This window comes from Poecilia latipinna, unplaced genomic scaffold (assembly GCF_001443285.1).
Source record: "Poecilia latipinna isolate Pla-1442-1.1 unplaced genomic scaffold, P_latipinna-1.0 Scaffold7, whole genome shotgun sequence".
Lineage (NCBI taxonomy): Eukaryota > Metazoa > Chordata > Actinopteri > Cyprinodontiformes > Poeciliidae > Poecilia > Poecilia latipinna.
In genome coordinates this window covers 70,938-88,073 of record NW_015112623.1, presented here as the reverse complement: position 1 = coordinate 88,073, position 17,136 = coordinate 70,938, and the positions used below count along the sequence as shown (strand labels likewise).

Genomic DNA, 17,136 nt, shown 5'->3' with positions numbered 1-17,136 from the left:
TTATGAACTTAGTTTGACTTCTGATGCCTCTGACGTTTTTGAAAATGTAGCAGTATTTAGTCCTCACTGGGCCTGACGGTGCTCCTTGGCTGCGATTGTCAGTTCAGTAGACTGAGGTGAAGAAGCCTTTTATATTACCTGCTCACTGACCTTCAGTTCATTTTATGATTGAAACCTTTGTGCCGTGCCTCCTGTAGTGGATATGGACTGAATATCGTTTGCTGTGATCCTGATGTGATGGTGTTGGCTAAGTGTTTTAAAGGGGCAGTGTTATGTAAAATTGACATTTTGTTTTCGCTTTACATCATGTTATGATGTTATTCCCTCATCAAAAACACCTGGAGTGTTGCTTTTTCTTTAATGTTTGTTTGAGTAATCCTTGAATCTCCCATGGCAACCATTGTGGGTGCATAAACACATTTTCCACTCCTTTGAGCTCCTCCACACTAGTGGCAATAGCAATTATGGAGAAACGTTGTGATGTCTTCCTGAAGGCTAAATTTCAAAAAGAACAGGAGCTTCTTAAAGAGACAGAGGCCCAATATCAAGAATTGAATTGCAAAGTCAAATTTCTTTATATATATATATATATATATATATATATATATATATATACAACCTTTTTATAACAACTGACAGTAACGTAGTTACTCAATTGTGCCATAAAATGGCACCATGTGCCTGGAAAGTACATAATGCCACCCCTTTAAGATTACTTAGCGATTGGTTTAGTGTAGGGGTGGGCAACTCCAGGCCTGTAGGGCTGGTCTCCTGGAACCTTTAGATGTGTCTCTACTTCAACACACCTGTGTCAAATAATGAGGTCGTTAGCAGGACTCTGGAGAATCTGACTGCACTGAGGAGGTGATTCAGCTGTTGGATTCAAATGTGTTGGACCGGGGAGACATCTAAGTGCTGCAGGACACCGACCCTCCAGGACCAGGATTGCCCACCCCTGGTTTAGTGTGTCAAATCTTTTAAAAAAGCATCTCTTGGCTCGTTTCCTATGAGTTACTGATTTGCACACTTGTCCGTGCAAATGCCAAATGTGCAAGGCCTGTTTAAGGGAAACAGCCACAATACGTGTTTGATTTGGCCAAGTATCTCAGGTATGTAAAGAATTTGCAGAAAATGTGAAAAACCCTTCTGTAAACTCTCTAATATGCAAGGTAAATAAAGTTGAAAAATTGTAGCTTTGTTGTAAATTCCTGTATTCACATGGTATAAAAATAACTGGCATTTGATCACTAGCTTAAGTCACAGATTTCTTTTCTGTATGGTAAAAAATCTGTGCCAAAACGTTGTGCTAATGCTGATATCTCAGCAGTGATATTACGCAGTGTCACGTTACTCTGTAGATTCACATCCTGGAGTCTTGAACTGGCTACAACTGATAACAGCTCAACCTACTTTCTGATTAATGTAGCTATTAACTTTTTGGCCACATGGGGTACTCAAAGCATCCCCAGCTGGTTAGTTCATTATTAGAAATGGTCAAAATAAATAAATAAAACAAAATGGTCACTTTAACTCTATTGAGTAAATGGTGCACTGTGACAAAATGGTACACAGTTCAAAAAGTGACATTCAAAGTTACAAAATGTGGTAGGACTTGATGTTCCCTAAAATTAATTTCATTTTCTAATGTTTATACCCATGTAGCATGTTTATTGATAAACCAACACATTTGGCTGGATAGGAACCAGTGTGATATTACTTACGTGGATGGTTTAAAGCTATCTAGAAACACCAACATTAAAATTCATTTATCAGATTAAGTAATAGATGCTGTATGAGGAGTTATAGTGTTGAGCAGTTCCAGCTTGTTGTTAATTGAAAAATTATTTTAAATTGCTAGCATTTAAAGAGGCTGGAATTGTAAAGTAAGGCAGGAATTGTTAAGACAGTGATAGTCATAAGCAGCTAATTATGATCCATCAGAAATTAGTTGGATATGATCTGTTTTCAAAGTAAGTTTGACACTTTTATTCACACATAGACAAAGAAGTTATTTAATATGAACATTTTATTTGCATATAACAATCATATTTGTAAGAGTATACTGACGGTAACATATGAACAATACTGGCTTTTTAAAATGTTGAAATTTTTATACAATAAACAGTGCAGCTTAAGAAGAGCAATACATTTACCTGAATAATCTGAATTCTTATCAGGGAAAAAAAAAGTCATCCTAAGGCTATGAAAAGCCAATTTTTGGCATAAACAAGTGCTTCCACTCAACACACTCAAATTGTTTCAAGACGACAAAAGTAGCGGTCAGTCAGAAAGCACAAAAACAGTCTCTCTGCTTTCACTGTACACAGTTTGACACATAATGTGATGATAATAAACACGACGTATAAATAGTTAAAAATGTGGGCATTTATATGAAATAAAAGAGAATCAATTTCAAAGTTCTCCAGTAAAGTTTTTTTTTTTTTCACTGGACCTTTTTGTCTTTGTCAGCCACCACTTCGGAGAGGTCCTCTGGTTTTATGGATTTCACTTTTCCCTCCATCTTAGTGACCCTCTGCTTCAGCCGTGCCTGGGTGGAGGTAAACTCTGCCATCAGCTGAGCAAACTTGGTCTGCATCACATCCAGGTTGTCCTGCAGTTTCACGATCTTCTCGTCCAGATCTTTAGGGTCCGCGCCCGCATTCGCCACCGCCTCGTCGATTAGGTTGTCTTTCATCAGGATGGCTTTGCCCTTTTCTTCCAGAGCTTTCTTGGCATCTGGATACTCAGTGAGCGCCTCCATCAAGTCGTCTTTGGACAACGCGAAGAGATCAGAGTAACCCACACTTCGGATGTTGGCCGTTCGTCGGTTACCGGCTTTACTCCCCTTGATGCCTAAGATACTGATTTCTCCAAAGTATGCCCCGTCGCTGAGCACCACAAACTGAGTGACTCCGTCATCAGCCACCACTGCCAGCTTTCCTTCCTTTATGATGTACATCTCCCTGCCAATATCCCCTTTCTTACAGATGTAATCTCCAGGACTGAACACCTGTGGCTGCAGCTTGAGCACCAACTCGATCAACAGACCAGCTTCGCAGTCCTGGAAAATTCGCACTTTCTTTAGCGTATCCAAATGGACGTTGATGGCAATTTCTGCCTTAAGCTTGTCCGGGAGAGTTTTCAAAACTTCTTTCTCATCGCAGGTCTTCTTTTCAGTCCAAAGATAGTCAAACCATTTGATCACTCTGGCCTCCAAGTCTCTGGTGACTTTTCGAAACTGCATGTATTGTTTTATGGAGTCGATCTTTGCCTGAAACTCGGCACGAGAGGCATTCATGTTGGAGATCATGGCACCAACGTTACCGACGATACTAGCAAAGATTAGCACTCCGGTGAGAAAGTCCCCAATGACAAAGAGGAATTCAACATCTTTTACTGGTGCTGGGGTTTCTCCGATAGTGGTGAGGGTGAGTGTCGACCAGTATAGGGAGTAGATGTACTTTCGTGCCAAGCGACCGTGCTCTGGGTGACTGATGTTGGGATAGACCCACGTGTCAGATCCAAAGCCGATGCTTTTCGAAATGGAAAAGAAAACACAAGCATTCCAGTGGATGATGATGAGGATGTAAAGCACAAGATTGCTGATACGAAACATGTTCGGGAAGCTGGTTCTTGTCTCGGTGCGCTCAAAGAACTCAAAGAGCCTCTGGATTTTGCAAAGACGGTTGAAGCGAAACTCTGGGTTGTCAAATCCATACTGCAGAAAGAGCAGGTCTGTGGGTATCATTGAAATCATGTCGTATTTGAACTGAGATGTCGTTCTGTATTTAGCTCTCAGTTTTTTGCTGTCTTTTACCAACAGTCCTTGTTCAAGGTAACCTAAGAGAAGCAAAGCACAAAATAAGAGACCAGCCCACAACATACAGTGAAGATTAAGTTGCATAAGAAAAAAAAAACACATTTCCTTCATTAAACATTTCCAGAATTCGGACCTGTTCTTGATCTGACAAATGTGTCCATGTAGTAGATGATGTCTGAGGTATAGTCCAAGACTATCCAGAGTTTGGTATACGAAGATTGGAGCTCATTAAAGGAGGCCCTAGAAAAAGAGAGAGAAGCAAAAATCAGCAAAGAACTTTTGTATTCAGGAAAATGATAGTAGTACTAACAAGACAGTACCTTGTTACAATCATGATCAGGTTATAAAACACTGGGCCTGCAATGACACTCAGCCATCTGTAGTACTGGTCCGTAGATGGATCCATCATCCAGTTTTCTTTCCTGAAAACAACTTGGTACTTAATAATGGCAATATGAAAAACATTACAGAGAAAACAGATTTTTTTTTCCTTCTGAAATTCAAATTACAAACTGGACTAGCATCGGCCTACAGTCTCTAACACAATACTCACGGAGGTTCCTCTTTCTTCTTATCGTCTTTTTTATCATCTTTCTTCTCGTCTTTCTTTTCATCTTTCTTCTCATCTTTCTTCTCGTCTTTCTTTTCCTCCTTTTTCTCGTCCTTATTTTCATCTTTCTTCTCATCTTTTTTTTCCTCCTTTTTCTCGTCCTTATTTTCTTCTTTCTTGTCTCCGTCTTTATCATCTTTTTTTTCCTCTTCCTTTTTCTCGTCTTTCTTAATCTCATCTTTTTTGTCCTCTTTTTTGCTAGAGATCACAAGCTCAGTCTTAACAGTGTTGAAAAGGGACTCAGAGTGGGGAGGGATGCGAAAGATGCAAGCTACCGATCTACATAGGGAGCAACTTCAGGGAGACTAACAGAATTGAGGTTTTTGTTGTAAGGTCCGATGTAGGTCATATTTCCCGCCAGCAGATGGCGCAGCATGCTTAGAGTTCTAATGGAAGTAAATTCGTCTCTAATTTGCAAACCCACATCCACTTGCAACAGAAAAAGTTAAGAAGTCGAAGGGAAGCTGTCATTATCACCATAATTAGTATCAGTATTTATCTTTATGATGCTTGTAAAAGGAACAGGAAGAAGGGAAATACACTTTCTACGGTTTTTGTTCTTGCTACTGACTAACTGCATTAGCTACAAGAGGGGAGGCTACAAATACTACAATGAATAGATGTATATCTATATCTACTTCTGAAAACTTGGGTACACTTACTCATCTGTGTTGTTGCAGTTATTTATGTTGTAAGTAGCAAGAGGCCACTTACTGGAAAGACTTAGAAAAAGAAAAACAGAAAGAAATGTCTTAAGATATCTTATCAAGATATATTTCCAGATACTAAAATACCTAAAAGTGAAAGTAATTTTTTTAAAACAAACTTAAGATCTTTACAGTTAGACAACAATCTCATATACAAGATTATTTTTTTGTTTTCAGTTGTGTTTTTTTTTTTTACCATATCAGTGCTAAATTTTATTTTCTTGTATATTTGACAATATAAAAAGTACCAAAGAGGCATAGGGCCAAAAAAAATAAAAAGTAAGAATCCTTTTTTTCAGTAATGAAAATAATAGACTGCCCTTACTTAGTCTTTATCTTCAGAATAAATACATAACACATATTGAAGCCTTGCCTGCTCTAGTATAGATGTTTTATTTATTCATTTATTTGTGCTCTTTACCTCTTGTCCACACCCAAACTGAATGTTGGGCTGAGACAAAAAATATCCTAAAAAACTGTTTTCCATGAGGACATTTTATAAAACTTTGTGTCATGAACTGGATACACAGAGGTTTGCACATTCCCACCAGCGACTCCAATTTTCCTGACTACTTCCATAGATATCGGCTTTTGTTATAGAGTTAGGCTTATTTTTTGTTTGTTTGTTTGTTTAGCTAGGTTAAAAACAAGCAGCGAATCACACCATGTTTTTCAAACTTGCAGTTATAGAAAAGACCTCACACTCAACTCGAGTGTGACCGAGCTCACACTTTGAGACAAAAATAAAGCAGTTTGTGCTATTCAGGACCTTCTTGTTTTTATCATTTGTTTGTATTTAATGTCACTGTTAGCACCACATGCTAGCATACCATAGATTTAACACAGATCTTTGGTTCTAAGAAATGGTCTGGGTCAAAACTAGAGTTGCCAAATGTCTCATATTTGCCGGGATGTTCGGCATTTTAAGCCAAATTAAAGTGTGCCTTATTTAGCCGCAGCCCGCAATTTGTATTTACAAACACTAGATGGCACTCCTCTCCTTACTTAACAGATCTAGATTAGAAAATATGCTTGGTCTGCTGGCGCTTCTCATCCGAAGCTAAATCGAAAAATGTGTTTTAATTGCCTATATAGAGGAAAATACAAAGAACAGGAGACTCTTCGACTGCAAAAAGGTATAAGAGCAAAAGAACAGGTGACTAAAGCTTTTTGCAGGTTATGCCATCAGGAGTTTTCAAGCGGATATGGAGGTGAGAATGATTAATCTCACCTGTTTTAGTAAAACTTACCTAATGTGCTTTTGAGCTAAAATGCATATTAGGTAAACGGTAATGTTTATTTAGAATTAAAAGGTAAGTGTGGTTAGTTTTTTTAGTTCTACACATCTTGATTTAAAAACATCCTTCTGTTTACTGAGACCAGCTGAAAAGATGTAAGAAAATAAAAACATTGTGCTGATTAAATCCCTCTTGTTAATCTTTCACATTAAATGGACATAACTCATTCAACTCATCAAATGTTGAATGAGTTAAATCCAATATTTAAAGTTACTCAAATGTTGGAGAAATAAAAATATATTGTGGGATGATGTCACAATTGATACATTACGTCATTAGTCCCCCCGCACCTTGGTGGAGCTGTCCCTATTTTGGAGGTGTTGCTTTGGTAAGCTTAATCATAACAGAGTGTAAACCAAGTTTGTAGAATCCGATATTGAGCATATGATTGAAAACTGTGGCTCTCGCTACGTGATTTTGTTTAACGTAGCGCCGTTTCAAAAGACACTATACTGTGAATGGACGCCGTCTAGTGACTACAAAACAACAGCATACTTACGTTTTCTTTCTTTGTGCCTCGCTCTCCCCACTGGTTGCATCCTTAAGGGCCGGGGCCCTGATGCGCTCCAGGAAGGAGTCATTCCTCTCCTCTACAGGGTTCACTCTGTGGGATACCCAGTCCCGCAGCATGAGGAAGAGGTAAGACAGCCTAAAAGGTCAGCGGGAGGTGAAACGGTACAAAATGACATCGCTCTGCGCCAGGATGGATTATTCATCATGTTGGCTTACAGGAAATACAAGTTGTGCTGGAGGTAACTAATATGACAAATGTATGAAAAATAAAAGTTCTTAATATTGATTCCGTACTTGTACGCTTGGGTAAAGCGATGTGTAGGACCTCCAGATGGCCATTAGAAGTAAATGTACCTAAATGTATTGATATCCTTAGTGACTATATAAACTTGCACCTACTCCCAACGTCTATTGAAATCTTTTTATTGGTATTTTCAGTTTCTCCAGTCTTTGTCCTTATTCGCCCCAAATTTGAACTTAGCTCACAGGTTCTGTTTAAATTTGGGTCAAGCAAAGGAAGGCATTGAAGGTAAGGATAGGACATGTCAAAGTACATCCTCACTTTCACTTTTCACTTTCCGTCTGCACTTCTGTGCTTACAGTAGCCGTGTCTCCATTGACCATACGATTGCGCAATTTAACATTTTGAAAATAAACTCACTTAATGGAAACAAGGCAATAAAATAGCGATACAAAGTCTTGGTGCTGGGATGAGGTGGTCTTTTGGCCCAATTGAAATTAGTTTATTTTGCAAAACTGCAATGGAAATACTTTTTTTTTTTGCATCTGGTTGTTGATCACTGGGTTTTAGTACAGTCATCACAAAGAAGAAGACGACAGGAAGAAGTTGGAGGATGATGGTACGACATGTTTTTTAACGGCTTATTGCGTGAACAAACTTATTCACGTCAGATTTCATGTAAATACCTCAATTGTGAACTTGCTAATTTTTGACCTTAGCTGAGTATTGACTATAGTTTGGGCACATTTGTAATTGAAACACAGCTACTGTTGTCTTTACAGCATTTGTTTCTGCTAGAAGAGACAAACTAGGCTTTGCATCTTTACTTCCTGTTAGCAGCCCACAAGGCACAAATGAGTCCAAACCATTTCAAACTGCCTTTTTGGTGCAAACATCCACATGGAGATCAAACAAAGCAAACTCTACTTGCCAAGGAAAATTCTCAGAAGACTTATTACATTACGGTGTATCTCTGAAATGACCAGGAAGTCTTGGCCTACATCTCTGTTTTCTTGTCATCCATTCAATTGATCAGGAAAAAATAAAATGCTGATCTGGACCCAAAGAACTGAGTCAGCAGATGCAACACAATGAGTCCCTGGTGTTATAAATCTAAATCTAGACAGTCAAATAAGTTTTTTTTCTTACTCTACCCCTACTTATTAGCACTCAGAATGTAAAAGTGCATAGACGTTCACCTGGCCAATGCCCCTCCACCTCTGTGTGGGCTTCTGCGAGACCCTAAGGACAATGCTCTTGCGGAGACGTCTTCACAAAGAGAGTGGGCCCTAGGAGACAGCAGATATGGTAAGAGACACTCATTTGATTTTGGAATCTAAAAATTATTACAGCACTCCAAGGATCTCCGGTATCAGAACGCAAAGTGAGTTTATTCCCTAACTCGGCTTTCAGACCTGCTGTCCCCATTTTCCATGGCAGCGAGTTCATCGTCGGATGTGTTGGTGGACGGCCGATGTCTTGCTGAAAAGGAGCTTTCACTGCACACTTTTGCCATATTGCTGTAGCTGCCTGTGCGGAACAAACACACACACACACACACACACACACACACACACACACACACACACACACACACACGGTCAGTTGGGCTGAAACATCGTTGTGAATTAATTAATTAATGGAAGGTGTAAATGTGTTGACTGGGTCCCGACATCTGTGTGAGAGTGCCACCTAAAAATACTTCTTGTTCCCTGAACACTAAACAAGATCAGTGTTGTCTTTTGATGAACCCACCCAGCTGGCTTTTAAAATAAGCTATGGCTTACAGGTAGAAAGAATGCAGTGGCTGTGTTTAGTGGTGTATACAGCTGGTTAAGTCTATTAGAACGCAGCTTAGAGAGCAAGTACAACAGTAGGTGGCTGAGAGCCCCAGCAGGCTGCAGACACGGCCCAATCTGGAGAAGAAAAAGGTTCTATTTTTTACATGTTGCACAGAGATTCACACCAGAATCTTAAAATGCAGTTTTCATGATCCCGTCCTGTTTTTACAAAGACGTCTCGTCTTGTCTATGTCCAGGTAATGACTCGCTGATCTCTGGGTACAACCAGTGGTTGTAACACGTGCACTCATGTAGATTACAGATAATACCGAGGAGTTAAGCTACCCCCACTAAATTCAATCACACTGAAGAGCATTGCCAAAAAGCTAAGTGTTTGAAGGGTGACGGGGGGTGAAATCAGCGGCGTCTGCGCCGTAAATATGAGCCAGCATCACTATCGTGCTGCTATGCAGCAACTTTGTTGACCAGCTTGTTTACGTTTATGTGCTGCATCGAGAGAGCAAAGGTCACTCGGCGTCACTTTGCTGTGATTTGATTATTTTTTGAGTCAAAGGGTCAAAATCTGTCTCTCGAGCTCAGTGGCGTCAACAGTATTGTCATTTCCTCCGTTGTGACACAAATTTATGGATTTCTGTAACTGAATTTGAAGAATGAGAAAATACTCAAAAAAAGCTTTAGATTTATAATAATAATAATGATAATGGTAATATTGGTATAGCACTTTTCTAAGTTCTCAGGGACACGTAGAGGAACAATATAAAAACAAACAATGTAAAACAGAAGAACTCACAAAGAGGACATATGCATTAAAAGCTATTTTAAACAAATGGTTTTGGCTTTTTTTTATGTCCATACATGACATGCAAATCTAAAGCAGCAATACTACTGTACTATTCTGCAGCCTTACAAGGATTCAACACTGTCTTTTCCATTTTACAGCTAAATAGTCACAGTGAACCTATAACTCACTTGTTTGATGTTTTCTCACGCTGACATTCTCAAACTGGCCCCAGTATCCACAATCCTCTCATTTCTTTGATATAGTTCCATCTTCCCAAATGAAAATGGGATCTTTCTTTTTTCTTCTTCTTCTTTTTTATTTTATTTATTTTTTTTACTACGTCTTTGCTGGTGTTTTGCTTGATCCAAGCGAGGTATTCCAGTAGAGTAGTCCCCGGTGCGCAGTCACCACAAAAATAACTGAAGGCTGTCCATAATTAGATCCAGGAGCTCTGCAGCCTGAGGTCGGTGCAGACTGAGCTCCCGGCTCCCAGGAACAGACAAAGGGGAGGAGTCCTGCACCATCGCTGCACCTGCCATGACCACCTCTGACAACAGGTTAGCCAAAAAAAAGCCATCCAGTTGCAAATGTTTACATAGTAAGATCATATCTTGCAGCTGGATTTGAATCTGTCTTTGTGGTTGTCTGAATCAGCAGACAGCCACAGGAAGCTTAAAAATGTAATCATAAGAAAATGAATGCAACTATTTTCAAATAAAAAAAAATCTTTATTGACCCAAAGGGAAATAAAATTTTGCTGTAACTCAAATTACTCAAGATTCTTCAGAGTTATTTTAGATGTTGATGGCTGTGGGACAGAAAGATCTCCTGTAGCAGTCTGTATTACAGAGAATTTGAAGAAGCCTCTGACTGAAGGCTCTAAGTTTTTTCTGTGACCGTCTCATTATGTGAAATTCTTGTTTGTGCCGTCATCTCCAGAGGTTCCACAGTAGTCCCTCGTAAAGAACCAGACGTCTTCACCAGATCGTTGAGCAGCTGTAATGTGTCTATTTCAGTTTTACACTAACACCCTCCAACAACATTTACCATTTTCTCTTATGACCCTCATTTATTTGGTAATATTCAGTCCCTCACTAAAATATTTATATCAAGTCTTGACTTTGACTGGACCACTCTTTAAAGACATGAATGTGCTGTGATTGAGGCTCTCCACCGATGGTCCACTGTGATGTTTTGCAACATTGTTTTATTTGGATCAGTCTAAATCCAAATCTGAAACTGGAGGATTTTCAAGTAGGTAATATGTTTTATATACACTGTAAAGATTATGACATATATGGCTAAAATTTAGGGGTCTTAATTCTCTCACGCACCTTTTCAGCTCTTCCCACAAATCCTCCATGGATTTGACATCAAGATTTTGTGAAAACCACTCCACAAATGGGTATGTTAACATATGATGAGGTATTTTGTGTGAAGTGTAGCGATATTTATGGTACTTCTAAAAGAAAACATCACGGGTCTAGTTATAGCGCCGTCGTGCCGTCCAACCGCCTGCTGCTCGTCGGCCCAGGCATAAGGTTAAAGAGAAATCCCTTGGCAATATACGGCGTTGCCAAGCTAATCCCAGATTAGACTTGAGTACCTATTTCAGCCAGCTAATGCCCCCTCGCTTAAAGCAATAGAACGTTTTGCCTTTTGTGTTAATATTACATTGAATACGCCGTCGGACACACGCTGTATGTTCCCTGTGATCGGCACTTTGATGTTTTCAGCTGAGAAACTCTATTAGAGATCGTCTCCTTTATTTTGATTTGATCAAAAACAAATGAATTTGGAAAGTTTTTGTATCTGAGTTTTATCACAAACTGAATTAAATGAGGACTGTGATATCGTTTAGATTAATCACTACTTAGAGTAGGTTTAAAATAACTTGCTTATTGTGGTCTTTTTTTTATTTCAGTCAGGGAGTGAATTGGCCAGTAGACCTCAGGTACAGTGATCTTATGAGAGCATTCCTGCTAAAAGTCAGTCAGCCCTCACGGCATCTTAAATCTTAGCTTTCTAAAGTACAGTTGCTCCTCCCTCATTAGCTTACACATGAATTTGCCACGAAAGTGCATGTTTTGGAGTTTTTATGTTGTCTTTTGGTGCTGAGGACTTTTTTTTTTTTTTTTTGCTTTAGCTTAATTTTTGGTTTTTCAGTTTCTCTTGTAAGTTACACTTTGCTATGAAACACAAAATATGTGTGGAAGGAAGGTTAGATCAGGTCATCAGGAAGATGTAAGATGTAAGATGTAATTCAATGCAGGTGTTAGGAGACAGAAGGATTTTGGGTAACATCACACTAATGGACAGTATGTCCCAGTCTATGCATGAAGCGGTTTCTACGGAGCTCCTTCAGTGACAAATCACTGAATCCTAAGTGCATAAATCAGCGTTACCACAGATCCTTCCTCCTGGCAGCCATTAGACTATGACCATCACTACTCCAGACAAACTCAATAAGTCTCTGTTTGCAGCTTTTCTTATAGTCTGTTGTTGCCTTTATATGCACAAATGTACATGCACTTTTATACATTTTTTAAATGATTCTACTCATGTTCATGTTCCTTTGAGTCGGAGAATACTATTTTTAATAAGCAAATTTTTTGTTATGCTATAAAGTTGTCCTTATTGTACAGTATGTTAATCTTCCTGTTTGTTCATATTTTCATCCTTGTGTGAATCTGCATTTTATCGACTTGCCTGTCAGTTGGTGCTCCTGAATTTACCCACAAAAGGTTTTTTCTACTCTAAAGTAACACAACGCAGCGTAACGCAACGCAGCGAAACGCAACGCAGCGTAACGCAACGCAGCGTAACGCAACGCAGCGAAACGCAACGCAGCGAAACGCAACGCACGCAACGCACGCAACGCACGCAACGCACGCAACGCAGCGAAACGCAACGCAGCGAAACGCAACGCAGCGTAACGCAACGCAGCGTAACGCAGCGTAACATCTTCAGTGTCATTGCACTTTTCCTTACAGTGTACACAAGCGCAACAAGATTGGGGCACAGTTCTTTCCTTTGTGCAATTATATAAAATAATAAGTAAATAAACACGCTATACACAATCTAGCATGACATCACATAGTGTCAAAAAGCGATTTTCAGGGTTACAGTCCTGTTGTAAAAAGTGTCCCTCACTCGTTTTGTTCTTGTTCTATTCTAGAATATAGCAAAGCAGATTATTTAAAGCTAGATGTTTAGTTAATGAGGTCTTTTGTGAGGCAACTAGGTCTTACGAAAAATAAAGAGTGGATTCACTGTAGATTTTTGTACCGCTTTCTCAAACTTAACACGAGCAAACCGCAGGTTCGGCACCGCTTGTGAAGACAAAAGTTCACCACAAAGAACTCTGATTCAGTTTGCCTGTAATTAAATTAAGTATTACTCATGTGCTTGAATATAATCTAATCAAGACAAATCAAATTAGATCAAATCAAACTTCTTGTCATTTTGTTGTGGTCTAAAATGAAGCACAATAGGGCTTCACTGGGATCTCTGATGTAATTGAAACAAGACAAAATTGTGCAATAATGTCGTGTAATATAAAGTATAGTTTCCTTACAAGGAGCAATCTTAGCTTGTCTCGTTTCATTGGCTGTTTGACTTCCTTATCCCTACGAAGGAATCAAAGATTTTGGATGCCAGTTCTAATAAATTGTTAGGGTCTATTGTTTTCTGTGGGCCTCTTTATTCTTGCTTGTGAGATTAGTTTTTGATGAAAGTTGATGGAGAACCACCATGTCGGTGTGTAGTTGTTGGATTTTGTGTCTTGTGGTGTTGAACTTGTTCAGAATAGAAACATTTTGTCCTCAGCCTTTCAAAGTGCATTACACCATAGATAGAACATCATATGAAACAAGCAGCAAATATTTTATTTTGTCAAATGCCATCATCAAAATAATGAAAAATGTTGACCAATGTTCCAGTTTCAGTAGATGAAGTTAGCTCTCGAGTCTCTTATTTATGCCTGCTCTCATATTTTTGATCTCCATCTGATAGCCTTTCATGCTAACAAGATGTGTGGAAATTACAACATACTAATTCGCTATTTAACAATATTCCATTTCTTCAGGTTGTTGAAAAACATTACTTTAATAGTCAAGGTTTCCCCCAGTGTATTATTAGCCTGGCGGGCCACCAGTCTTTACTTGTGCCCCCACCAGGCTAAGCATTGTTTACTTATTTTAGTTTATTTTTTAAATTGCCTTTTTTTAAAAAGACTTTATAGTTGGGGTTTAGGTATTAAGTTTCCAGTCTTCCAATAACACATAATTGTTAAGTGATATTTTCAAATTTCCTGTCAACTATAAAAAAACTCAAAAACACAGTGAACCGTTGCATGACTGCCGTAGCGCCCCAAGCACCTCGCTTAGCAAGTTTTCTGGGGGAAACCCTGCTAATTACTAATTTAAAAAATATATAAATAATGATTGTAGATTTGTTTTTGCCTGTCACATGGATCGTAACAAAAAGCACTCATAAAAAATGTTTCTTTGAATCAACTTTTAAAAAATAAAAAAAATTTTGGCAGACAATTATTAGTTTTGCTCAAGCTATATTTCGAATAAATCCAATTTCAGAATCATGAATTACTGCTAATAAAATTAACTGTACCAAATTAGAGTAATTAATTTTCTTAAGTTGTTTCAGAGAAACGGTTTTTTGTTTGTTTGTTGTTTTTTTCAGTGTAGAGCGGGTTTGATTGCGGCTGTTGATCTGAAAGGACCGAGAGGCACCAAGGCAAAGCTCCCTGAGGCGGCCGGCCAAAAGGAAGCCTTATTCAGGCAGCAAGTAAACAACACAGACAGCAGCTTTTGCTTACATGAAAATTAACCCGATAACATAACTAATCTGCTCGCTCGGTTTTCATTGCATTGTTTAAATTTATTTATTTGTTCGGCTTTATCCTGCTCGGTGCGGCTCGCCAGCTTGTCACACGGCCAACCCAGAGCTTCAAGGGTCATCAAATTACCACATTCACACACTCATGTACAGGTGTTTTCAAATCACTGATTATATGATAAGCATGCAAGAAAGAAAGAAAAGCACTCACACAGGCATGAGGAGAACATGCAAACTAAACAGGCCAGATGGAAACCGGAGACTTTCTGACTGCAAGGAGGCGATCTCAGTGTTTAAAAATGATTAAAACCCAGCTGAAAGCGATGTAAACGTTAGCGTCTTAGCAAGACAGGCCTCACAATAAGGATATCTCACAATTTCAAGAACACTGAGAATTATTTTTAGCCTACGTGAAGTGAAACGTTTTTTTAAATTAGATTTAAACTTAGAAAAAAAAAGGTACTGAGATTAAACATATATAAACATGAAGTAAAGTAAAAAAAAAGTCAATTTTACATAATACTGGCCCTTTAAAAAATTCACAGAGGTCAGACCAGTGTCAGATCGACATAACAAACATTAGCCACATCCGGGGGGGCAGGGGTGGAAGACATTTTTAAGATGCCACAGACGTCTGTGATGACTACGAAACGCTCTCAGATTGAACTCTACAGCTGAAGAGTCCTCAGCGCTGCCGAGAGTCGTCTGATGATGCCGGACATCACTCATCAGATGCTAGAGATTGAAGTGCATCTGCTCTGTTCCGGCAGAGGAGATGACTTATCCTCTGCCAAACACTCGGACGTGGTTACTATAGCAACCACATGGACATGTTTTTCTTCTTTTGTCGAAGAAGCTCTGCTCCCTCAACATGATCGTTTCTTTCTGTTTTGTGATTGTTTTACACTCTTCGGCTGTTTGTTCTTCTCTCTCCTACAATTGTTACATGACATTTTTTAAGGTTCTTTTTTCTACATGTTACTATTATAGAAAGCAGAAGCTCTTTAAGCCACTAAAAATAAAAAATATCAACAAATCGAGAAATTTTAAAGTGAAAAGTTTGATGCAGGTATATGTCTTTGTGGACTGAAACTTAAGATAATGTATCTTTAGATAAAACGATAAGTTGCTGTTATCATCCATATAATAATTTCACTGCAAAAACACAAAATCTTACTTAAATGGATTTTATGAACATTAAATTCCACTCATATGGTAGTAAGCTAACCAATAGTTTCATATGTACACTGCAAAAACATAAAGCCTTGTCAAGTATTTTTGGTCTAGTTTTTAGTGCAAATATCTTTGTGGACTTGGAATAAGACAAAACTAACTTACAAGAATCTTTCTAGCAAGATATAGGAGTTTATTTTAAGTAAATAATTCCTTAATATTGATTTTAAAAAGTTAGTACTTTTTACAGCACTAGTAACAACATATTTCCACCAGAAACCAGGCCAAAAATACTTTCTTCTTCTTTTTTTTTTTTTTTTTTTTTTTCAGGGTTAAACAAAAGGGGGGGGCCAAAAAAAAATTTTCCAGAGATGTTACCTTTTGGTCACACTAAACATCGGAAACAATTAGACGCACTTGAAACTCTACCTTATTTAATATGAAATAATCATAACATAAGAGCTTTGCTGCAGAACCTGCCTATAGCAGCTTTTTAAAACATGACAATGTGCGTACAGGACAAGTTCACGTCTCAGCCCATGTCAGACCTCTCTGGGATGCAGCAGAACTGGAGCTATGTAAGATACCTCAAACTCTGCAACAACTTATAATATTTGGCGCATCCATGCCGACTTGGACTAAACCCAAAGGAATGCTCAAGTAGTACGGCAGTTTGCTGTGGGGGTTGAAATGAAATATTTTGCTTCCGGGAGACTAAGAGTAGCTTCATACTTTCGCCTTGTCATTTTAAACCTTACTACTTTCCTTTCGTACTTGTAAACAAACCACCTCATCTCCGTTTGCGTATCCCACGGCATCTGAGTTTATTTGCCGTTGTAGTGAAGAGTCTTTATGAGTCATGGAAAACAAGAACCACAAAAAAGGCTAAAGGAATGTCATGTTTATTTCAGTCGGAGATTATTTGGTGGAAACTTTTTTTGGAGCCACACTCTGTTCGCATCTATTTTGGATCTGAACCTGTTTTGGGCCAGTTGACAGATTATGACCCCTGTTTGGACCCAAGATAAATATAAATGACCACTGGAGATGAAGCCATTAAAAAAATAATAATAATAATAAAAACAACTCTTGACCACGGTCATTCTGGGGATCAATTTTATCATGGTTTTTCTTAAAACTGTTTCAAAGGTGAGTAAAACATAAAGCTTATAAGCCAAAAGGTTGGCTTTACTCCACTACAGCTAACTCCTTTAAACACACTACTTCCTTGAATGAAATTAAGGAAGCAATATGTTTCCTTGAAATGGCAAACATCCAGAAGTTTGTGTGTGAAATGTTTTTATTAACTTCACAATAAAAGCAAGAAGAAGCTG

At 38.5% G+C, this 17,136-nt stretch overlaps 1 protein-coding gene across 4 annotated transcripts; it reads right to left on the bottom strand.

The window, feature by feature from the left end:
• Nucleotides 1-980: 980 nt before the first annotated feature.
• cnga3a (cyclic nucleotide gated channel subunit alpha 3a) lies at nucleotides 981-10,230 on the bottom strand. 4 transcript variants are annotated; one of them, XM_015019599.1, is made up of 9 exons: nucleotides 9,961-10,230; nucleotides 8,605-8,719; nucleotides 8,389-8,478; nucleotides 6,935-7,084; nucleotides 5,093-5,152; nucleotides 4,374-4,628; nucleotides 4,141-4,242; nucleotides 3,954-4,060; nucleotides 981-3,840 (listed from the first exon to the last, which is right to left on the bottom strand). In XM_015019599.1, exons 2-9 carry the CDS (start codon nucleotides 8,703-8,705, stop codon nucleotides 2,444-2,446), a joined length of 2,262 nt encoding a protein of 753 aa, XP_014875085.1. In that variant the 5' UTR covers nucleotides 8,706-8,719; nucleotides 9,961-10,230; the 3' UTR covers nucleotides 981-2,443. The 4 variants fall into 4 exon arrangements, with proteins under 4 accessions (XP_014875085.1, XP_014875158.1, XP_014875236.1 ...); XM_015019672.1 differs by having other exon boundaries at nucleotides 6,935-7,039; XM_015019750.1 differs by lacking the exons at nucleotides 4,374-4,628; nucleotides 5,093-5,152.
• Between the last annotated feature and the right edge of the window lie 6,906 nt (nucleotides 10,231-17,136).

Coding starts and splice junctions, on each gene's coding strand:
- cnga3a (XM_015019599.1), bottom strand. CDS start 8,705: ATGGCAAAAGTGTGCAGTGAAAGCTCCTTTTCAGCAAGACATCGGCCG. Junction 8,479..8,604: donor ATGGAAAATGGGGACAGCAG/GTCTGAAAGCCG, acceptor GCTGTCTCCTAG/GGCCCACTCTCTTTGTGAAG. Junction 3,841..3,953: donor ATTTGTCAGATCAAGAACAG/GTCCGAATTCTG, acceptor TGCTTCTCTTAG/GTTACCTTGAACAAGGACTG.